Source organism: Leptopilina boulardi, unplaced genomic scaffold, assembly GCF_019393585.1.
Source record: "Leptopilina boulardi isolate dan_hultmark-lab unplaced genomic scaffold, ZJU_Lbou_2.1 LbouV2_302, whole genome shotgun sequence".
Lineage (NCBI taxonomy): Eukaryota > Metazoa > Arthropoda > Insecta > Hymenoptera > Figitidae > Leptopilina > Leptopilina boulardi.
The window spans coordinates 1,114,010-1,139,166 of record NW_026137866.1 but is presented as its reverse complement, the minus strand read 5'-3'; the positions used below and the strand labels follow the sequence as shown (position 1 = coordinate 1,139,166).

Here is a 25,157-nt window from a genome sequence, read left to right as displayed (position 1 = left end):
AAATTGGGTAAATATAAAAAAATGGTACATTTGGTTCAAACATATCTTTTTTCTGAGTGAAAGTAGATCATTTTTTGTTTTAAAATAATTTTTGAGTTAATATTTTTGAAATTAAATTTTCGATATCTAATTTAACGAAATTGTGAGATTTGAACGACTTAGTTTTTTTTTATTAGTGATAAAAAATAAAAATGGAACAAAATTTCGAGTACTCTTTTCAAAAGTAGGTGAAAATTTGAAATATTTTGTATTTATGGGAATTATATCGATTGAGTAATTGCGCGAAAAAATACTTATTTGCCGACGTTAAAATTACATCTTTGCTCTGTCAGCGAAGTCGTTTTAATAATAATAAAAACAAAGTTACGATAAGAAGAATGTCATAATGTTTCATAATTTCTCCATTTAAAAATGGAAATATATTTTTAAAAAAAAGTCCCTAAAATTGTTTTTTTAAATTAGTAAATTAATTAAAAATTCTTTGATGTTTTAAATATATTTACGGGGTCTTGAAAAAATAAAAATTTTGTCCATTCCGTTTTTTTAGGGTATGAAAAAAATGCTAATTTACGAATTCATATATATACCAAAAAATATGCGTCGCGTGTATTCTTAAAAAATTCACGATTCGTAAAATTAGTGGAAATATTTTAAAATAAGGTTCCAAAATAAACTCGATAAATTATCATTTATAAAAAAATAGATTTCGTATAATTTTTTTTTTTTTTGCAAAAGAGAGAAACTTGTAAAAATAGAAAAGGTATATCTAACTTTTGTTTTCTTTGTATATGGTGGTGGAATTTCTGGTTAAGTTATGCATATTCTGCAGGAGTCGTTGAAATACGTAGAAATGTATGCATAGTAGTGGTTTGTATATGTATGTATATACTACCCACTGAATAAATAACAAAGCCTTTATAATATAACTTACACCATAGTGTTAAGTAAAAGATCTTCATTTAACATTTTGATTAAATTTGTACTTGCATATTAAATTATATTAAATGATTGATTTTGTTATTAAAAAAAAACAAACTATTATTATTAATGAACTATTAAAATTACATTAACCTATTTATTGAGAGAGAATAATTTTCTCCAACATTGCTCTTAATAGAAGAATGTTTTTCCTTAATTATCAAAATGAAGACTAGCTAATTATAATTCCAGTCTTATGACGACCAGGAAACGTGATTCTTTGAGATTAGTATCATAAAGAAGAGACGCTTTCTCTCTTTTGAGAAAAATATTTTTGCTTTTTATTTGCATACCGCGAACTAAGGGTTCAAGTTTAGAGTTCAATTTTTGAAATAATTTATTTTGAATTTTGTCGGATTAAAAAGAAACTGCCTCAGAAATTCTACAAAGGCTGCGTCTTAAAAAATGTATAGCAAATAAGATCTTCTTCTCTTAAAATTAAGGGTTTGTTTAAACTAGAGGAAATTGTCTTTTTTTTCGAATTTATTCTCACTGCCGTTGACTTGAAGTGCTTTCAGTCAATGGCCTATCCTTTGTGTAACCTTCGATTCGAGTACAAAAAAGGTTTGCAACGGACACGCGCCGCGAAGAATATTAATTTCTTATGTGTGTGCGTATAATATACCTTATTATGAATGCGGAACTTGAAACCTGAATGATACGAGAATGTTCAGCATCCATCAGGATGTAAAAGTTTGATGTATACTACCGGTCAAAAGCGCAGGTCATCGCAATTATTGATTAAATCAATATTATATGTATAAAATTCAATTTTCAACTTTCTAAATATAGAATCTTAATTTCATTAATCATAAAGAGACACATTTTTTAAATTTATTTTCTGATGTTTATATTGTTATTATTAATATAATTTTTTTTTTATAGTTATTATCATTATTATTAATAATTGATTATTATATTTTTATATTTAATTTAATACAGTTTCTTGTTTAGAATTGTCAATTATTGAAATTTGTAATTGTTTAAATGTTATTCAAATTAATTTTCTTCTAAGTTTATTTTTTTATATTCAAAAAAAATAATTTTCCTAGATCAGCGATATATTTCACTAAAACAGCGAAAGTTTTCGCTATTCTAGAGAAATATATCACTGTTCGAGAGAAACTTATCGCTGTTACAGGTGAAGATTTTTTGCGTGTATAATTTTAAAATTTCATTTGAAAAATGCTTCTTATTACGTCTGACACGATTTATAATTTTTTATTCAACATTTCTATAAAGAATAATTAAAAATTACATTGAGTTGTTATTGCTAAAGAATGTATATTTTAATTTATTATACAACTAACAAGGAAGTTATAAAGACAGTTATAATGTTATTTCCATTGAAATTGGAAAAAACATTTATTTATTTTAATTATTGCTTTTTAAATAATTAAATAATATTTAAATTAACAAATTTAATGGAACTAGCTGTATGTAAAAATTAATATAATAATAATAATAATAATAATAATAATAATATATTTTAATAACGTAGTAATAAAATAAGTATATATCCTGTAATAATACGAGTTTAAAAAAAATTAAGAAATTGAAAAATAATTTTCAAAAAAAGTTGAAAACTTTTTTTTTTTTTAAATGTGTCTTTTTTTTGATATTTTTTGTCACCTCTGAATTGATTTCTAGGCGCATCTCTTATTATACAACTTAATTATAACAAGAAAATCATTAAAATATTTTAAATGCGTTGTAATTTGAAACGTAAAACGGGAAATGATCATTCTTCTTGTTAAACATTAATAAAATTAATGTGGAACCACAAAGATACATGCATTATACGTATATTTATATATGTGAAAAGGTGTTTCGAGACCTTGGTTGCACTTTCGCGGAGTACGGGGACTTGTACTGAATTTCAATGGCTCCATGAACATGTTTTCTGTTTTTTTTTTTTTATTCTTTCTTTTTTTTTTTTTAAAAAGTAACAAACACCATTCGAAATCGAAAACTGAATCGGAAAACAGTAATTCCACTATGTTGATTATGTTAAATTTTTTTTTCTCATTCTTCCTTTCTGTTGGTTGGTCTTTAATAATTTCCTTAAATTTTTGTATACGGTTCCATATTGGCCTTAAAAAAAATTAAAATTAAATATTTATATTGGTAAAAATTCCTAAAAATAATCTTTTATATTAATTAGTTTATTATATATATATATATATATATATATATATATAATTATAAATAATTGATATTTGTTATAACTCAATTCTCTCACGTGATTGTAAACAAGTAAAGCATTTTCACTTTACTCTTAAATATTACATACTTTCTGTAATTATTAAAAAGTTTGATCAAAGCAGGTATATTTAATCGAGAATGTCGTCCGGAAATTTTATTGAAAATTTATTCTTTAAAAAAAAAGATTGTTTCGATTCAATATTTATTTAAAAAATAAAATTATAAAAGTTTATTAAATTTATATGTTTTTTTAATAATTTTATTTGAAAAATAATAATTATTTTAATATTGATTGCTATTTAAATATTGAAAATATCAATTGGAAAGATATCTGTATGTAAAAGAGGTGCCGGTCGTACTAACTTATTTACTTTATATGTATATATAAAGATGTTAAATATTGAAATGGCTATTCCAGTTTTAGTTCACGATTTATAAAGATCACGACGCGTGTATGGATACGTGCGTAAATCAGGGAAAGCTAATAAAGATTTCTGACCAAGAGAAAGTATTTTCGCTCTTCGTTGTCTTTCCATACGTTTTACTTTATTTATATATATATTTGCGTTCGTATAAATTACTCTTATAAAGAAGAAAAAAAAAAAAAAAAAAAAAAACCTTTCTTTGTCACAGTTACTAAGACTCCATGAATGTACTTACAATAATTTCTACCATCTATTGTAAATAATCGCTTCAGCGACTATATGGGTTGAACGTTATCTTCAAAGATTTTTTTTTAGTCCACTATTTTTCCAAAGACAATCATAATAGGTTAAAAATTATTTTTTGAGAAATTTTAATGTAGATTCTCATTTACAATTTGTTTTTTTTTTATCTTAATTTATATTAATTTTAATGTTTGATATTTAAATTCCCGGGATGGTTTTATTAGAATTTAAATACATTTTATAGTGTAATTTAATAACATTTGTTGTGTCGTATAGGTTTTTTTTTATTACGTAACTTGACTGGCTACGAGAAGATGACTTTTAAGACACCTTCCTTTAGGTATAGAAATAACTTGTATTTCACTGACCTTTCTGTAATGCCAGAAGGTCCTATTGTAGCATCATTTATATCGTTTTATACAGGGTCGAAACATTATTTTATTTCTGATAAATAGCTTTCGATACTTTTTAGAATTTTGTGTCTTAAAACAAGTTAATTATTGTTGAGATAAGTTCATTAAAATAATCAGTCAATTATTATTATTAACAAACGTCCATAATTAAATTTTATTATATTTATTCCTGAGATAACAGTTTTATTTTTTATCTCAGGCAGTTATCAGTTGGTTATTTATTTATAATGTTGTAAAATAGTGATTGTAGTTGGGAAAAATTTAAAAATAGCAAAATAAATGTTTTTTTATTATATAAAATAAAAGTATTATAGAAACGAAGGAAAATTTTTGTGAATTTAAAAAATATTGCACAATTTTAATTTTTCTCCAAGAATGAAAGAAAACAATTTTTTACCCCCAAGGAATAAATACAAATTCTGGAATATTATCCCGAGTTTTCTGTTTAATTTGCCTTTTTGCGGTTGCTCATAAAATATTATGTTTAACCTAAAAGTTATTATATATGCACATTTATAAATATTGTCTGAATATTTTTAAATTTAAACGTTTGCAGTTGATTTTTTTTTAAGTTTCTAGTTTTAATGAAAAAAAAAAAAATAAGCAATTATTTTTTAATGTGAATGTTTTTTTTTCAGAAGCTGGATGACTAAAAGATGTTTGAGCAATATAAGAGATACGGCAACAGTGGACAGGTGATGGTGTTGCAAAAGAAAAGCCCATTGCTGCGAAACAAGGAAATAATTATGAAAATGTGAAGTGACATAAAGCAGTAGGGGTGCAGTTAGGTGAGTTATTATTTCACATTGTATTGCAGAAACTAACAGTGCATAACAGTCTGTTGCTCTTGGTCTCAAGATAGAGAAGGTTTTAATTACAATGAGAGACAAGCAAAATTTGCATAAATTTAATAGTTAAAGCTTTTATCATACTAAAAGATCCCTCTCTCTCTCTCTCTCTCTGTTTTTCTATTTAAAAACTCAATTTACTTATGTGGAAAACAAATTTGAAAAGTAGGCCGACAAATTTAAATTTCTTTGGGAGGGAGATAAATTATTTCACGCGAGAGTTGCAATTCTTATTTATTTATGCTAACCTTTGACTAATTCTAATAAATGTAGCATAAAATGAAAAAGAAATTTTTATTAATTTTGAAAAAGTGAAAGATTGATTTTTTTTCTGTGTAAAATTGGATAAGTTTCTAAATTGGACAAATTGTAAATTTCTATACATACATTACATAGTCATCGAGTAATACTGACTAGTTAAGTAGTTCAAGATTGCGTTCGGGCAGACACGTTATATATATATGAAGCCGTTATATAGCTCATCATATATACGACTAATATGAATCGGGAAATTTTTCTGACGGAATGTTGATTAAATCAAGGATGGCTGGTGTGCCGAATAACCTTCATTAGGAATTCCTTTTTATAGGATTCATGCTTTTAAATTTATAGTCAATTATTACATTCGTATGATTGACCTTATTATTAAATATATATATATATATATATATATATGTGTATAAATATGTGAAGAAATAAAATGAATGTATTTTCAACAGTACATATTCCAAAAGTCTTTTCAGATTTTGTTGTATATGAAAAGGTCGACTATTATCCTTGAGAGTTAAGAAAAAATGTATATTTTACAATTTTTCACATTCAATATTAACGTGTTATTTGATTTTACCTCATGGGGTTTTTCTATACAGTCATTTAGACCATCTTGCATGAGACCGGAAGGAGCGTTGATCTCCTTGAAGACTTTTGTACGGCTTCCATGTAACAAAAACGAAAGTACTTTACATTGTTGGATGCATTTTTTTTTTTCGTTTTTTTAATTGATATACGTCATTCACTTTAAATTACGAAAATAATTCATCAAATAACAATAATAATTACTAGTAATTTGCAATTTTTATAACCGTTCAAAAAGTTAAAAAAAAAATAATGAGCACAAATTATTTGCTTTTTTAGGTTTTAACAATATCTCAAAAGACTTTTGGAAATTATATTTAATTAATATAATTGATTTTTTAAATCAATTTATGTGGAATTTTTTTTTTTTCAATTTCTTTTGTAAATAACAATCATATAATTTGTTTTGTCAAATAATTTGTTTGTACATATATACAAATTGCGTGTAATTGAATAAATTAGAAAGTAATAGAAAATTATAAACGGGCTTAAATTATTGAGAATAGACTATTTTCTTTTTGAACTACGCGCGAGATATAATGAAAAAGGTATCATTAAATAAATTTGTCTTAAGACACCCTGTAGAATAAGCGACATTGAATTTTCTTTTTTTTTTTTTTTTTTTTTTTTTTTTCAATGTGACTGACTTTTCTCGACGATTATTCAATAATATATATTAACTTTCTATTTACACAGAAGAAAAATCAATTTATTGGTGTTGAGAAATAATTATAAAAAAATGTACTTATATACAATTTGAGTTATTTCCAACAAAAAAAAAAAAAAGTATTTTATTTCACTTTCAATTCATATTTTGTTTAGACTATTGAATTATTTGAAATTGTTAAGATCTTTTGTATTATTTAATTATGGAGATCTCAAGGCCATTGAGGCTTTTTAGTCCTTTTACTTTACCTCACGTTCCTTGCTTTTCATATATATGTTGAATCCATAATTTTTATTTGCGTTTGATAAATTATTATTGTGGATTCTCAGTCTCTGTATGGGAAATTTTACATTATTTTAAATTTTTCCTTTTTTTATGATTTTACTAAACAATTTGTTTTCTGTATTTGAAAATTGGTTTTCGAAAAAGAAATTCTATTTTATACCTCTTTAACAAAAATTTTAATTTAATTAAATTTTAAAATACTTAAATTTTAATTGTCAACAAAAATTTTACTGATTGTAACCAAATTTTGTTAATAACCAAAAAAAAAGGTTTGATTTATTATCAAAGAGGGTTTTTATGAAAAAGGAGAAAGAGATTAGTTATTATTTTTCATTTATCTGATAAGTTAGATGGTTGTTGCTTTACTTTGATGATTTGTCGTTTTTCTCATATTTTTTTTCACAATCGCTTTAGTTGAATTTGCTCTTTTACTCATCTCACACTCTTTTATAGGAAAATCTTGTAACAGATCGAAGTAGCATTATAGCTCTGCAAAGCGATTCTTTATGTTCATTTGACCCATTTTTGATCTTTTGCTATAAAGTGCGGTCGTTTCCCAAAGATAGTTATAATACTCCAGAATACGATGCAGTTTACAATATAAAGTCCTAATGATGCATCTCCTTTTACTTGATTTGACTGCAATTGTATATATATATATATATATATAAATAATGAAAAGGATCGTCTAAGGTCATCCATTGTTTTCTTCACAGAAAGGTGAATATTCTCAGGAAGAGTCTGGCATGTATTTTTACTGAACTTTCAAAGATATAGGTGCTATATACCTTTCATTTGACTCTCCTTCTTCAAAATGATATATCATTTGCCAAATGTGTGCTTATATCGTTATGCTTATCGTTTTCTCATCAGTTTTTTCGAATTTGCATTTAATATATTGTCAATTTAATATTTTCAATTTGCATTTATTATTTTTTCAATTTGCAAATTTTTTTTTTATTAAATTGATTTGTTAAATTGCAATAATTTACAATAGTTCTTTTTTCTTAACATTTGACCTAGAATGTGAATAGATCAAAGTTTGTTGATTCGAAATGTAACACACACACACACGCGGTTTGATAAATTAATTTACATATTCATAAAATGCAACTGAACTTTGTATAAGAGTCGCGCAACGTGACTGCATGCCCTCGATGAAGTGTATCTTGTAGACAGATCAGAATTTCTATTCTTGATGTAAACTTTGATTGTGATCTGCGACTGCGAGTACAATATGTGTTCCAAAGTGAGACAAAGCAAAATATCTTCTATATGCAAATTTTGCACGAAATTTTACATTCTGTAGCATATAATAAATTATATACACTTTGTCGCGTTTATATTATTATCGTCACAAATTTAAATTAATTTCCATATTATGTCTTATATCTTTTATATAATTATAATAATAATAATAATAATATTAATATAATCAATTAGTTAATTATTACAACTAATTACTGTTAATCGTAAAAGAATCGACAATTAATTACTATTCATGATGAAGCAATCGATAATTAATTATTAAGAATTAATTACTCTTGTACGGTGAATAGGTCAATTGTAATTAATTGATAATTATGTTTTATAATTAAATTTTGAGTTTGTGCAATACTTTTTTTTACAAATACTTTTTTTGAAAATATTTTTTTATAATTATTATTATATTAATTATAGTATTAATTATTATTTATTATAATTAATAATAAAAGAATAAGCAAAATTCGAGGAGAATTGGGAATTAGAAATACATACACAAATTATCGTATTACGAATATTTTTTAATTAACCGTCACAACTTATATTCTCCACAATTATACATATATACGTGTATGTATATATTTGGTTGTCGTTGGCTCTTAAAAATTTACAGCAATCTTCATTTCTTCGTTTATTTTTTATCTTTGTAAAAACAAGGCTCTGTACAAAATTTTATTCTTTTCTTTTTAGTTAAAATTTACAAGAAAGGAAAAATCACACACTGTTTTTGGTCAAATTTTTTTTCAAAAATTTGACGATAGCGTTATAATTCTATATATACTATATTTAAGGCACATATAATTGAATCACTTTGATTTAATGGTGCGTTATTCGTTGAAAAAAGAATTTTCATTTCAATAAATATTATAATATTGAATCATAATAAATTTCATTTGGAGAGTTTAAAAAAAAAGAAAAAAAAAAAAAAAAAAAAGTTGATGAGGCAATAATAGAGGCGATGTCAGTCTATATTTTGAAACGCAGTTTTCTCATTATGCCGCACATATCACAACTTTCTTTTAAACGCAAAGGAACAACAGATTCGAAAGTTCGTGTAACATTATTTCACCCACTCGTTTTTTTTTTATTTTAAATTTAACCTCTACGAAACGATTTCGGTTTTACTTGAACTTCATCATGTTGAGTTTCCTCAACATCCTCTTGAACTGGTTTCGAACCCCGAGTGGAACCAAACCTTCCACGACTCGTTGGTTTTGATGTTGCTTCTGCATTTCCACTGTTTCTTCTGCTTCCACTTGATGCCGATCTGTAATCATGTTTTATTGTCTGTCTAAATTTAGAATTTTTTACATTTATATACAGAAAAAGTGTTTCTTTTATGGAATCAACCTGCCTTTTTTGTGTGCACATTGAATAAAATGTTATTTGATTCAAATAATCGGTTACTTGACTGTTACCAAATAAATATTTACTTGAAGCAAATAATTTTTATGTGAATTATATTTGAATCAATAATTTCTGTATTTGAAACAAATATAATTTAATTAACTCAATAATTATTCAATGCAAATATTTGATAATAGATGAAAGATGTTTAATTTGTGACCTACACGGAGAGAAATCTGCTGCGATTTGCGCATGAGCAAGTCCATAGGAATATAGCATGGACACTTCCAAGCAAAAACCATAAGATTCCATCTGAATATCAGGTGAGACTCATACAATAATACCTCGCTCACTTAGGATTTTTGCTTGAAAGCGTCTGTTACTATATTCCTAAGGACATGCTCATGCGTAAATCGCACCAGATTTCTCTCCGTGTATTAACTAAATAATTTATTTGATAATAGTTAAGTAACGGATTATTTGAATTAAATAATTTTTTTTCAGTGTACGTTCTTGATGGCTGATAGGATTCAGAAATTTAAGAAATTAACCTTTATTTGTGTTTAATTTTAATTAGCAGATTTTTAAAAATTGAAAAAAGTGTATAATTAGAGGACTATTATCAGATAAATATTTAATTGAATCATATTTAACTTTATTTGAAACAGTAAATTTTGTATTGTTATTTTAATGGAATCAAATAATAATTAGATAGAAATAAATACTTATATGATTTATAGATAACAGTTTTTAAATACCACATTAATTTGAAAATTTCTTTAATTTATAATTTTTAGGGATAAAATTTGTGTAACTTACTTAAATTTCGATGCTGATGATGTAGCTTCAGCTGGAGAATGTGTTGAACTGTGGTCCTTGGAATGACTTGAACCAACTTGAGCTCTTCTTCGTTTTAAAGCAGCCAATAGATCTTCATTTGACCTGAACGTCAATGAATATTAATATTTTCCTAATTGAAATATATCGATAGTTTTTTTTTCAAAAAAAAATTGTTGCACTAGATTTTTTTTTTTGGTTCAAATTACCTGAAGGGCCTGACAACTCCACCTTTTAATTTTTTCGATGCCTCTGTTGTTGTGACATGGACTTCTTCTTCTTGCTTTTCTTCAGCACCCTCATCACCTTCAACATCCTCATCAACAGGATGTTCTATCGCTTTTGCTGTTGTTGACGTTAACTGAAAATGTGGAAATTTCTTATTATCGTTTGAAATTTATTTCTTGGAAAAAGAATATTTTTTGGTAGCATAATAATGAAAATGCAAGATTTTTCTTTCGCGATATTACTTACTTGTGTGGTTTTTTTGCCAGGAAGTGGTCTATTTCGGGCTGCAAGAAGTCCTCCCAATCGACTAGCAGGTTTTGCTGGGGCAGGTGTTACTGGAGCGGGTGCAGCTTCTTCCTCGTAATCATATTCCTCCTCGGCTGATTTAGAAACAGCTATTAGACAAAATAGTAGAATTCTGCAACAAAATTTTAATATAATATTGGAATTATTAATATAATTTGATTAGAATTTTTAATCACGAATATAAATGTATAATTTTATTTAGATGGAAATTTATTTTTAATAGGGAAATGTGTTTGACAATGTGAAAAAATTGCTTCTTTTTATTCATTTTTTCAAAAGTGATGAGAGATTGAAAATGCACATGTAAAAGTCTCAAAGTAAGACATGCATTCGATAGGTAGACCAGGCGGATTTTGACCTGTGACATTCAGGCATGAAACTTACTTTCTCTGCCTTGGCTGGACGTTATTCTCGAGATTAGCTATATCGTTACGTGTCGCGGATTCATACGTGTGTGGCAGTTTATACAAATGTCAAGAAAACCAGCCAAGAACTTCGATATTGAGAAGTGTGAAATTATTTTGATGGTCACGTGCACTGTCTTCCTTTTATTTATTTGCCACTTTATCAATTTCAATATTTTTTTAATGTAATATCTGTTTTCTATATGTACACAAATTCAGTATAATGTAAAACAGTGTTTAAACTGTTTAACTTTTGTTATAATATTAATGATAGACTAATAGTGGTGTAAAATATAATATTTATAATATCTAACATATGTATAATTATGTATTATGAGTATAGTATTTTAAAGTTCGTAAAAGAGTCGTTTTCTCAGAATTCGAGAGTGGTTATGAACTGTGGATAAGTTCATGTAATACTTGTTTAGCAATCATGTTAAAGTCGTAACAAGCAACACAGTGCACGGGACTATGAAAAATGATAATCAACGTTTCTCAATAAATTGATCCAAGAGATCGAATTTCAAGAAATTATACGAAAAGAATTAATTTAGAAAGAAAAAAGTAGTCGAAAAATTTTTTATTTTTAAAAAAGAAATTCATTATTTATATAGCTTTGTATATACGATCCCTTTCTTTCATTATTCACACTTTTATTTCAATAAATTGAATAAAATTCCAGTATATGATGCAATTGCTTATTTATTTAATTGATGGAATTTTAATTAGAATTAGGTATTCCAGTTGCAACAAATATATATATATTTAAATTACAAGTGGATAGAATTTCGTGAGGATTAATAAAATAAGAAGCGAATAAAGAACAAAAATATATTCACTTTTCTTCGGAATTTCTCGATTTATGCGAAAAAAATTGCTTTTACGTTATCATTTAGTTTCCTTTTTTTCGGTCAAACGAGGATAAAATTTTTTTTTATCCTTCTCTTGAAAATAACAGAAAGATGCTTAAAATAAAGAATTCCATTAGATTTGGGAGATACGAGGACCGGGAAAAATAAATTTAAAAAAAAAACCGATTATTTGTGGAGTGAATCCGGTTTGGATCCATGCAGCATTCCAGTGCCTTGCAAATTTTTTCTAAAAAAAAAAAAGAAATGAAAATTTCACGAAAAAAATAATAAGCCTTAAATTTTTTTCACAATATTTGTTTCTGCATTACTGGAAATTTTTATGAAATTATTCTCAAAAGACCTGATGGAAATTGTGATGATTTGATTTTTCTGCTTTCTGCTATTGGTTCTAGATTTAAAAAAAGAGATACGATGAAGAAAAGTGAATATATTAATACTGATGCGTATAAATGTATAATTAAACTTATGAAAATGTCTCGTAAAAGTTTTACATAATATAACTTTGTAATTGATAATATGCGTAAAGCGTTTTTTTTTTTTTTTTGATGCAGCTTCGATCTCACGGTCATTAAACGTTTACCGGTTATGTCTATATGTATATGACAAGAGCGGCATCTGATTTTCTGCTAAAACCACTTTCCATTTTACGTCCTCAACCATATGTTTTCACTTTCAACCCGTTCATTCTGATCAACTTTCTGGCCAAAATAAGAATTAATCATTACATTTTCTAAAGATGCTTTCGGTGAAATTATTATTATTATTATTATTATTGAAAGAAAAAAAGAAATGCCCATCATATTTTATTTGAAATAATTATAAATGAATATAAGAAATAAATATTTCTGAAAGAATTTATTTATAACTATGTCGACTTTTGGCCTATTGAAAATGAATTTTTATCCCTCACACACGCATGCAATTAATTAACACCTTTCACTTTTTACCGTAATGAAATCGATACCGTCATCTAAGAACATTCCCGCTGTTGATCCGCGCTTAGCATTTATTTCATATATATCTTGGCCGGTGATGCATAATATAGAATTACAATTGGGGGTTGGGATTTATTGAAATATAAAGGAAATGTCTTATAAATGTAAATGACAAATTTTTTTTTTTTTTTACTCACGTAAAAAGTTTAAGGTTCATTGTAGTTCACTCTTTGTGTGTATTTAAATCAGCAGTCAAATCCGTTTTGATTCTCGAATGAAACAATCTGTTGCTGATGGAGGTGGAGCCGAGGAGAATAAATAAGAAAGAATGAAGCACACACCACTGCAATCGCTAAGACAGAGTATTTGAGAGTGCCGAGCTCAGTTTCCCCTTCTCTCCATTTATATTGGTACTCTCACTCTTATAAGATTACGAAGAACATAGAACCATTGACATAATATCCATGTGATCACATGCATATATTATTTGTAATAATTCTAAAAAGGTCTTTATTCGATAACTTTGTAGTCAACATTTTTGGAGAGAGCTTATGTCGGATAAATATTCACAAAGGTGCATTTTTCTTCTTCTTTATCTAAAGTTATTTTAATTTTTAAAAATTCTTCATTATAATTATTCCAGAGGCTTAAATGAATTCTATACCATACAAGGTCGTTAAGCGTCGGATTTAAAGTTTGATGATTTACTCAGCTCTAATCCAATTACTAAGTTGGTTCTTAACTACTTATGTTCTTAGAGGTGTTACATATCATGTATGTTCAATTTCATCCTACTTGAAATTTATTCGAGAAATTAGAGAATTAATGAGTTTAGTTTATAAAATTTTACAAAACAGTTTTGTAATTACAATTGTAAGAGCTACACTGGGAAATAAAATTTATTTGATTCAAATAATTTGTTACTTGACTATTATCAAATAAATATTTGTATCAAATAATTATTATTTCAGTTAGCTGCGTATTTGTTTCAAATACAAAAATTATTGGTTCAAATACATTTTATTTAATTCAAATAATGATTATTTGGTTCAAGTAAGTATTTATTTGGTAATAATCAACCGATTATTTGTGGTTGAATTATTCCTAAATCAAATTTTATTTTGCCAAATTTCAGTGTTTTAAGACATAGCCTTACTTTTAGAATTTAATTTCTATCTTAAAATAAGATTCCAATTTAAATTCAACTTATCATATGTAACAGAATCTTACTTTAAGAAATAACTGAAATTAAATTAATTTTTGAAATTTTTTTAACTATTTCCACATTTATTTAAAGTGTCACAAAGATTTTTATATATTCCTAAAAGTATAGAATATTTTTTTCGATTTGAATTCAGTGAATATTATTACGACAGGTAAACTTATGCATGTGTCGACATCTATCCAAAGCGGTTACATTAACTAATGAACAATTCTGATGGTAATTGATTGTAATTAGTAATTTGATTGCAAAAAATCAATTTTATTTTTCTTGTAAATAAATTATTTAAAATTAAAATGTATATTAAAATTAAATTTTACTAATTTTTTAATAATACAATAGATGTTGGTAAAAATGAATTTTAAGTTGGAACACTTGTCGTCTAGTGGCGCCAATTGGTCACGAAACGAACTAAGAAATTCTGTGTTCACCCCAGGATCACTTGTTGAATGTACCTCCTCTTGATTCGTCTTGAATTCGTCTTCCGGCACGTCTCACATTGAGACGCGGTGACGCGATTTTTTTTAGTTGTTACTTTTTTTTTTATTACAATTTTCTATATGTGTTTTTTATTTTTTTTATCAAATTCGTTTTTCCAACATGTGTGTAGAAATGTGGTTTATTTGTAGTGTTGTTAATATTGTGATTTGAAATTGTGTGTGATATATTTTAACGAATGAACGTGTGTGTACCAATATTTTCTTATCCTGGCGATCATTTGGATAATTCGTTTTGTTTACTTTTCTTATCGACAATGAAAATCATGGTAAGGGGATAAAAAAATGCATATATAAATACTTGGAATGCATTCTCAATTGTCTCTTATTTGACTTTTTAGACCTCTATTAATTGTTTTAATTGAGTATATGTGCATTGCTCAAGAAATATATAAAATGTTTGTCTAGAATTTTTGTCATTGTGTGAGAAGCGTTCAATTCTATATACAAGCGGAGTAAAGTAAAAGTCAAGAAAATGTTTGTTTTTCTATTTTTTATAGGAGATTATAATAAGATAATTTTTTTTTTTTTGGTTTAAATATAAGAGAAGGTTAATTTGACATCTTGTTTTTTTTCGGAGGTAAATTTGTGAGTGCAGGCAGTGAAACTGATTTTTTGTTGTTTCTTCAATGCAAACTTGTTTCGTATGTGGAATTTGTACTTGATAGGTCCAGTTATTTAAAATTCGAATTATTTTTTTCTCTGTATAAAGAAAATTAATTTTTTAAGCAATGAAGGGTTGAATTTTTTTTCTGATAGATTTATAATTTGCTCAAGTTAACGGTAATTATATTTTGCACAGCATATATTTATATTGCAGTGCAACTATACAAAGGAAGTGAAATGTCTTAAATAACACAACGTAAAATGTGTTTCGAAAAATTTTTTGCTGATCTGTTGTTTTGTAAATCTTTTTTCTAAGAAGCTACTTCATGTCATATGTGTTTTTTCATTTGTTTGGAAAAACAATCGTTTTGTATTTCATTAACACGGTATTTATTATATATTTAAAAAAGGGTTAATAATCTAATTAAAGAATGAATAACATTAAAATATGCATGTCAAGTACCTAATGTTGTGTTATATGATGCACATTATAAAACATATAGTTTCACGCATGAGATGCATATAAAATTGCCTTTGTGTGAAAAATGCACGTGCTCTTTTCGTTGAGTATGAGGAGTTGTGTTTATGCATGAAGATTTTAATTTTTTTTTTCTCTTCAAAACATTTGGCATTTTAAAATTTTACAGTGTGATAAATTTTAGCATTTCAATTTTTATGGAATTTAAAAATGATACATTGGGTAATTTTTAAATTTTCATTATTAGTCTGTTGGAATTAGTGTCTAAATCTTATTAAGTTTTGTAGAAAAGAAAAATTTTCGCAGACAATGAAATGGAGCTTGAAAATTTTTATTTTGAAAGGTGTAGGGGATACCATTTTAGTATTATAGTGATACTTTCGAAGATATTTTGCAGGTCAAAGACGGTTGCACAGGTAACGTCAGCAGGGCGTAAGCGAAAGGAATGTTTCTTTTGCATTCATCCTTAGTTCCGTTATCCCCTTGGTTATTGTACACCGTAAAGTGTAAAACTATAAAGAAAACGCTTCTACGAAAGTTGCAGCGGTTTTACTGAATATTTAAGAACCTCAAATTTTACAAAATTTGCCATCGTTTTTTTTTTCTCTGAAAAAAAGAATATTGTTCTATTTTTCTTTTTTGTTGTATGTTTTTCATTTTATTTTTGAGGATTTTTTGATTTAATTATTAAATTTTTAATTTCATTCTTTTATTTTATCGTTTGAATATTTAGCCGATTCATTTTTGCAACTGATTTCATGTACAAAGTTTCTTCTGATATATTAGGGGGCCTGTGCATTTTAAGTGCGGGTGCTCGAAATAATTCTCACTCCCCTAACAGATTGAAAGCTTGTCTGGACCAAAAATAGAGAGAGAGAGAGAGAGAGTTTAATGAAACCAATGAAAGATAGTATACGTCAAACATCACTCACATCAGACTTTGATTTTAAGATTAGAGTGAAAAAAAAATCCGTGTCAAGGTTCTCAATGTTTTATCTTTTGATCTAAAATTATCTTACATACTAGAAATTGTATTTTACTTCTTGTTTGAATGGTATTCTAATTCACAAAGAGCTGGAATATTTTTAGAACATTCCTTTCTTCTTGGAACTATATAATTAATATACTCTTTTTGCCATTTACTTCATGAACGCATTGTAAATGGAATATATAGCCAATAATCATCAAGTCTATGTGGAACATTATAATTATATTACTCTGAAGAAAGGACGATTTATTTATATTTTATGTATTTGAACATTAAATGTCAGTTACTTTATAACTGTTTGTATTTGTCGTAATGTCATGGTTTTTGAAACGGTTTCCGGTATATTTATCTTTTGAAAAAAAATTTAATTTATATTATATTTTTAGTCCACTTTTGTTTTAAATTACTATAAGTTTTTTAGAAAAATATTTAAATAATAATTATTAAATTGTTTTTAAATACTTTTTATAAAAAATGCAGTAGAAAAAATCATTGCGTATGCATTTTTATTATTTAATTCTGTTTTTTATTTATTTAATTAGTTTGCATTGTCATTAAATTGGTTTACAAATATGTTTATAAACATCCGCATGAGATAAATTGTGTTTATATACATGATGTTAAATCTCGGTTTAGTTCATATGGAGACATCTATCAGATGAAGTATAAGGTGTTAGCAGGTTACTACTGTATCACCAGTTTCTCCTTTCAAAACAATTTTAAATCTTTATCTTCATCTGCACGTGAAGATAGTGATTTACCATCTTCCGTTTTATTTAGAATTTCTTTTTAAAATCCGCAATGTTTCATTCAACAATTTTAGTCATTCTTTAGAAAAATTTCATATTTAATAAAATTAATTGAACTCTTGTAAAAGATTTTTTTGCAGTTATAATATATAAAAAAAAGTACAATGTATTTTAAGAGTTTTATAATACTTTTTCGATGTATATGAAATTATCATTTTTCAAATCAGATTTCCATTAATTTTTAAGCCTTTTGTCACTTGTTATCTTTCAATGTTAGTCAGTATATCTTATCAATGTCCAATTTTTGAATTACTCATCCTTTGAATCTTAATTTTTTTTAACGAATAGCAGCACATGTGCGTCTATTTTTTAAATTAATTATCATAAATTATTGCTTAAATAATTAAAATTAATTTTATTTTTCTTATTATTATTTATTAAAATTTTAAACTTAATTACATTATTTTTACTTATGTAATATGCGTTGTTTGCCTTGTATTTGCTATTCTTTTCCAGATAGACTTATCATTTTTTTGATTTTTTATTTTGAATAATTAAATATTTAATATATATTTTTGAAAATATTTCTGTATTTTTATCTAATTCTGTAGATAACTTAGAAATTATTTAATAATAAATTAAATATTTGAACTATTTCTGCATTTCCTGCTCAGAAACAGTGTATCAGTTATGTATACAAGTTTCGTCATCTATATGGTTATTACCTTCAAATACCTTTAGGAATATTTGATACGAATTCTCTGTTATTGAAATATGAGAATTTATATATGTCAATGAACGTAACCCCTTCTTTTTTCTAACTCCCTCCTCAGTTTCTCCCTTTCTTCTTTAAGTTGACTCTTTAAACATTGCATAAATAATTCAGTCAGTAAAAAGACTTTATTATAGGTACACCTTATGATGTTATTAATTTCTTAAAAATTAATCAAACTTTTTTTTTTTCTAATTTGTCATAATTTAAAAAAATTGTTTAACAGTATATTTTTGATTATGAGCAAGAGATTGTTTATAAGATTTTTTTTTTTTTTTATAAATTATTAATAATTTTTTAATTTTTTTTACAGGAGTTCCTAACAAGTACTTTGATTTATTGGAATGGAGATACCGAAGTACTTTAACAATAGTGGAACATCAGAGTCTCGGAATTTCACGAACGTCAACAGTGACAAAAATAGTGAAAAAGGGGTGCGTATTCTCTCGGTGGATAGGATCACTGTAGAAAAGATTGTATTAGAAACTTGTAAAAGTCGAAAAATACTTTTAACCAAAAGTGAAAGTTCACGAATTATTTCTGAACAAAATAATAATTTTTCACAACAATCTAAAAATCCTGATAGTAGGAATTTTCTTAAATTAAAAGCAAATGCCAAGACAAATTCGCGAATCTTTGAAAAAAATGTTAAAGCTTACAAAAATACGTCAAAAGTGCCAATTTTATCGATTCGCAATAACAGTATTCCTTTAACTTATAAAATAAGAATTCGTCCTGTTCGACTGACAAAGACTTCCATTAATGATAGTAATTTAAATTTTAAAAATTACTCGCGAAAGTTACCAATAAAATTCGTCAATGAAAAAGAGAATTTTTTATTAAATGATAATAAATGTAATTTAGAAAATTTGTTAAAAAAAGAAACCACGTCAAATAAAGTATTATCAGTTGAGTGTGATCGAAAAGTCGATTTCAACCATAATAAAGATAGAAAATCTCCCGAGGATATTGAAGATAAGAACAAAAATATAGAAGCATATTATCGTCTCGCGAAGTGCCAATACGAAATTGAACAACTTCAAAAAGTTTTAGGGACTAAAATCAATGTCGACACGGTTCAGATTTACAAAGAAAGACTTCCTATATTTGACGTCGAGTCGGTGAAAATTTTGCCCATCATTGACGACGACTATCCCACTAAAAAAGAAACCGAAAAACAATTTGATAAAAGTTTTCTAAATAAACTAAAACTTTGTACAAAACTTCAAATTGAGGAAAACAGTTTATTGGAAACTAATCTTGATCAGTCTATAGAACCAGAAACGGATCGAGTTTTCGATACTGTTGAAAAGCAAAAATACAACAAAAAAGTAGGGCAACTTGAAAATAAGTGGCACGAGGATTTATTGAAAGATAATTCAGAGGAAAATTCGTCCAATTCTTCGAAATCATATGTCGAACAATTAGGCAGTGTATCATCCTGTGAATATATTATTAAAGATAATGACACAGAAAAAGAATCTGATTTAAAAGAAGTCATTTCAGGTAAAAATGACTTTTGCGAAGAAATTAAATTAGAAGAAGTGAATTTAATAAGTGATTTAAATAAAAATATCAATTACGATAATTTAATTCTATTCGCCATGGAGCCATGTTCTTCAAAATCTCCCAAGGAGGAGAAGAAAAAGAAAGGAATACGACGTCTTCTACCGGGAATATTTTCTCCAAAGGAATCGCGAAAAACACCCAAAAAGGATCCAAGAGAAAGAAAACGACGTGACGATAAACATTTGCCACAATACCAACAAAATGGTAATTATTCAAAATCAATAGATTCCATGAAATTAAATGAAGACATAAGAAGAAATGTGACGTCAGATCCTAATATGATCGAGGACAGAATACACGATATGAAACAAAATATATTTCCTCTTCAAGGAATAATTACAAGTACACCAGATCATTTTCTACAAACAGAATCAAATTACTCTCAAACACGACACGCTTCAAGACATTACGATGCCAATAATTCTTCCTATAATTTTGTTTCACCCGAAACTGAATGGATAGAGCAAAATATAATTAGCGGTTCACCCGATATGAGACAATTGAAAAATTCCCGACAAATTGAGACTGATCGACATTGTAATTTAGAAAGAAAACACAGTTTTCAAGAACCAATTCAATCTTGCTTCATTAGAAATCATGGAGCATCGGGAAGAATATCAGCGCCACCATCCGAAAGATATCTTATTCGATCGAGAGCCGTTCATCCAATGGATCGACCATTACCAGCAATTCCACAGAGAATGCAATTTGTCACTGATAATCAACAGGATATTCGTAATTGTCCTCGTGTCATTCAGGAAGTTAATTATCATGAAAATAGATCTGAATTTTATGACAATAACAGTATTAAAAGAATGGAAACCCACAGAAATCAATTTATCGATACAAATATTAATCAAACTCAAAGTACAGTACAGGTTCATCAATCTCGACAAATATATTCCGATGACAAAAGTATTCGTGCTCCAAAATATTCGCCAAGTTTTAGTCAAAAATCCGGTGACTATGCTGATTCATCCTATACTCCAAATTCCAGTCAAAAGAGTGGATTTTCTCCAACTAGTTCAAAAAGTGGCGAATATTATCTCAATTCACCTCATGCAAGTAGTCACACATCGCCTTCAAATAGTTCAGGCGATAAATGTGAACCCGATCTACAAACATCTGATTCTTTTTCGAGATCTAACGAAGAAGTTCTCTACGATGATAACCTAAAAAGGATGAACATTAAGGAACCGAAACGTCTTTCACCTAAAGGAAATCAAGAAATTCCCCCACCATCAAAAAGTAGTCCCATTATTCCAGTGTTTAGTAATTTTATCAAAGCACACGCTAATATTGAGACTATTTCCAAAGACGAGAGTTTTAATGACAAAGAAGTGAGGGAAATAACAAACAAAAAACTGGATACTTCTCTAAAAGATGAGGTTTTCGAGGACATTAGAAACAAAGAAACTTTGGTTCGGATTAAGGGTAAAAATATCGAGGATGTTGAAGCTAAAGAGAACTATGAAAATATCGAAGATCATGAAAATTATTTCCAAGATATTAGAATCAAAGAGAAGAATTTTGAAGACAGAAGAATTGAAAAAGAAAATTTGGAGGTCCTACCTCCCAATATAATACAATCACCTGACAGAATAAAAAGGGTTACATCTCCTTTAATCATCATACCGCCAATTAGTCCTATTTTAGGTCTAAATAATATGTTATCAAATAATTCCCAAGGTATCTTGAAAGAAACTAATCAGAAAGCAATGTCACCGCTACCGTATCAAGAAGTGAAATTGAAAGTTCCGGAGCCAATTAAAAACATAAATCAAAATTTACTATCGCCACGAAAGGCGCAGCCAAGCGATCAAATACTCATAGCATCACCGAAACGTGATATCATCTACGACTCTCCGAAAAGCCATCCGATTATAAAATCAGAATGTCCCGATTCACCAATTCCAATTGTCGATTCTCCGAGTCAAGCTCTAAATACAAAACAATCATTAAAACATATTGTTGCCGAGAGAGCGATTTGCCTCAGATCGCCAGATAATCAAGAAACAATTATCGAATCCCATAAATCTCCCGAAATAAATAAAGAAGAAAGTCGTGAGATTGAAAATATTTCACTAAAAGAAGAATCTTTAAATAATCCCTACAGTGAATCATCAAAACAATTTCAGAATCAAAATTCAATTTATATTCAGAGATCACAACCAGTGGAAAGGAATGTGCAAACTTTAAATTCATCTGACTCATCATCATGTGCTAAAAATAGTGAAAGTGTCGAGCCACTGTATTCAGGATCAAGAATTACTCACAATCAAGCAATTAATACCAATTCTCCGAAGATGCAATCTCCTAAGCAAGAAATTAATATTTATGAACCACAACAACAAACAACAAAACTTATGTCACCATCAAAGAAACAAACCATGCATCATTTGGAAACATATTTTTGGCAACAAAAAGCCCTTGATGCACAAAGAAAAAATGTGAATTCACCGACAATCATAAAGCATCAACCACAAATTCATCAAGATGCACCACCTGAAATGCGAGACGCGATGTATTGGCAAAAATTAAAAAAGTTGGACGAAGAACAACAGCGTAAATTCTTTGAGCAAAATCAAAGAGACGAGAGGAATGATCCGATTTATTGGAAGAAGAAGTTACAAACTTCTCCGACGAGAAAAGTTCATGGCTCAGCACCCAGCTTGTTTCAACAAACTTGTTCCTCAATACCAGTTCAAGAGGGTATTTACTGGGAAAATAAGGGTCAACGTGCACAAGACAATGTCGTTGGAAAACCACCAATAATGGGTCAAAAGGTGCAAAATCAACCGGTTTTAGTTGTACGACCACAACCAGTCACACAGGAACGATCACCGAAAATTATCATCAAATCATCAACAGTTGAACAAGAAGTAAATAGATGTCAAAGTGCATCACCTCGTTTCCTTATTAATGACGATTTTAGAAATACAAAAAGTCCTGGTTTTGATAGTAATAACGATAAAGGATTTTCAAGAGTTCCAAATAAGGATAAAGGAAATTCGTCTCTCGTTCGTAAACCACAAACACCATCAATCTATGAAGAAGAAATCGATGTCGATAAAAGACCACCGCCTCCTATTTTTAAAAGAGGAAGTTTAATCAGCAATTCAAATAGTTCTATTGAATATGGAACAATGGGTCAGAAACGTGTTAGTTTCTCAAATCAGACCAATTGTCCAACAACAATTGGCTATGGAAAATGGCCAACAAAACATGGAATGGCACCCGAACCACCGACAAGAAAAAATAAAGAAAATGAAATACGATCACCTCAACATATTATTGATTCGACGAAAATTTATGGCAATGTTGGACAATCATCAACTTCCGATATTTATTCGGGTCATCCAAGTAATATTCCTGTTTATCAAAAAAATTGTAAAGTTAATAATAATTTAAAAAATATTGATTGTGAATATGATGCTAATAAACCCTTGCCACCGCCACCACCGAGAGATACTACATCATGGTCATTGAGACGTACCGCAAGTTTGAGGGAAACTTCTCGTTCGCCTAAAGTTGAAGCTGTACAATTAAAAAATGATGTTACAAGAAAATGGAGTGGGTTGAGTGAGAGCGAAAGTGGAAGCGAAGCTGGTGAAGTTCAACGAATATTTCATCGACCTGGTGAGTTAATAAAAATATTTCATTTTTACTAGTGTAATAAGTTTAGGTTAACTGTGATAATTGATTTTTTTTACTGAGTTATTAAGGTTCTCCTTACCCTAAAAAAGGTTTTTGAAAATTTTACTCTAAATTTTTATAATTTAGAAAAAATATTTAACCCGTGTTCCGAGGTTAGTTTAATCCGTTAATTTAATTTCGTTAATACTTTTAATTTGGTTTAATTTTTCATGGAATATTAACGATATTTTCAGATTATATTATTATTTATTATTTAATTTATTTAAATTTCATTTTATTATAATTATGTTTTTCGATGAGCTTCATATTAATTAAAATTTGTCAGTTTTATTTTATCGAATGAATTTTATTTATTTCACACAACTTGAAAAAACATTTTGTTTCGAATATAATGTTATTTTCATAAATAACGTTTATTGAACTGAAAATGAAGTTAAAAATAGGTCAAATGAAAAGTTCATTTATTTCAACATTCGGAACTTGAAGTACATTATTTCATTACAAACATTTATTTTTATTGGTAAACCAATAAATTTAATAAAATCAAGAATGATTTTTATCAAAAAAAAAGTATTTTCTTATTTTTCACGATTTTCAAAAAATACTGAATATTATCAAATAACTATTTATTTGTATCAAATAATTATAATTTGATTCAATTAAATGATATTTGTTTGAACTATAGAAAATATTGGTTCAAATACATTTTATTTAATTCAAAAAAAAATTATTTGGATCAAGTAAACATTTATTTGATAATAGTCAAGTATAATAATAGTATAATAATATAATAATAACAATAATAATAATAATAATAATAATAGTATATTAATAATATAATAATAACAACAATAATAATAGTATAATAGTCGGTATCAATTTGATACTTTCAAATTAGTGTGGGATTAAATTTTTTTTTAAATATTATTTGCAACAAATGGTCGAATTCACAGTCAAAAAGGCAAAGGGATTAAATTAAAGTTTAAAACAAATTCAATGCATTCGTTTGGTTGATACAATTTTTTTTTTTCTAGTGAAATGCTATTTCCAAAAATATACAAACAACACAAATCCTTAAATTTCATTGAATACATATGTATTCATGAAACTTTGTTAATTTCAGTGCAATTAAACTGTAGAATTAGAAGTAAACCCTCTACTTAATTAGAAACACCGGAAATGGATGTACGAGAGGGTGATTTTCGTGAATTAGGTCAAAGAGTGTGTGTGTCAATGTAGAACTTTCATATCATTCTCTATGTATATACGATATAGGTATATATATATCCTAGGGGAAAAAGCGATGATTTCGTTGTGTATACATATATATATAGGGGAAAAAGTGGAAAAAGATGTTCTCGTGAGACTGCAGCATGGCAATCCTAGTTTCCTTCCCGGATTAGTCGCGGAAATACACGAAGCCGGACGTTTCGTATCTCGTGAATTTTCGGGATTTCCGGGACAAGGAGGTCGGCGAACGTTTTTGAACCGAACAGTAGTAGTCACAG

The 25,157-nt window shown here is 27.4% G+C and overlaps 2 protein-coding genes across 17 annotated transcripts in view; one reads left to right on the top strand and one right to left on the bottom strand.

The window, feature by feature from the left end:
- Nucleotides 1-8,682: 8,682 nt before the first annotated feature.
- LOC127282940 (uncharacterized) lies at nt 8,683-13,497 on the bottom strand. Its single transcript, XM_051307548.1, has 5 exons — nt 13,309-13,497; nt 10,841-11,012; nt 10,576-10,727; nt 10,349-10,471; nt 8,683-9,449 (listed from the first exon to the last, which is right to left on the bottom strand). Exons 1-5 carry the CDS (start codon nt 13,326-13,328, stop codon nt 9,278-9,280), a joined length of 639 nt encoding a protein of 212 aa, XP_051163505.1. The 5' UTR covers nt 13,329-13,497; the 3' UTR covers nt 8,683-9,277.
- A 1,292-nt stretch (nt 13,498-14,789) lies between these two features.
- LOC127282887 (uncharacterized) overlaps nt 14,790-25,157 on the top strand; it is an 85,649-nt gene continuing 75,281 nt past the window's right edge. For all 16 annotated transcript variants that reach the window (XM_051307455.1, XM_051307453.1, XM_051307467.1 and 13 more), the window contains exons 1-2: nt 14,790-15,099; nt 18,737-23,631. In XM_051307455.1, coding sequence (XP_051163412.1) covers nt 18,768-23,631 — 4,864 coding nt within the window. In that variant the 5' untranslated portion in view covers nt 14,790-15,099; nt 18,737-18,767. The remainder of the gene's footprint in view (nt 15,100-18,736; nt 23,632-25,157) is intronic.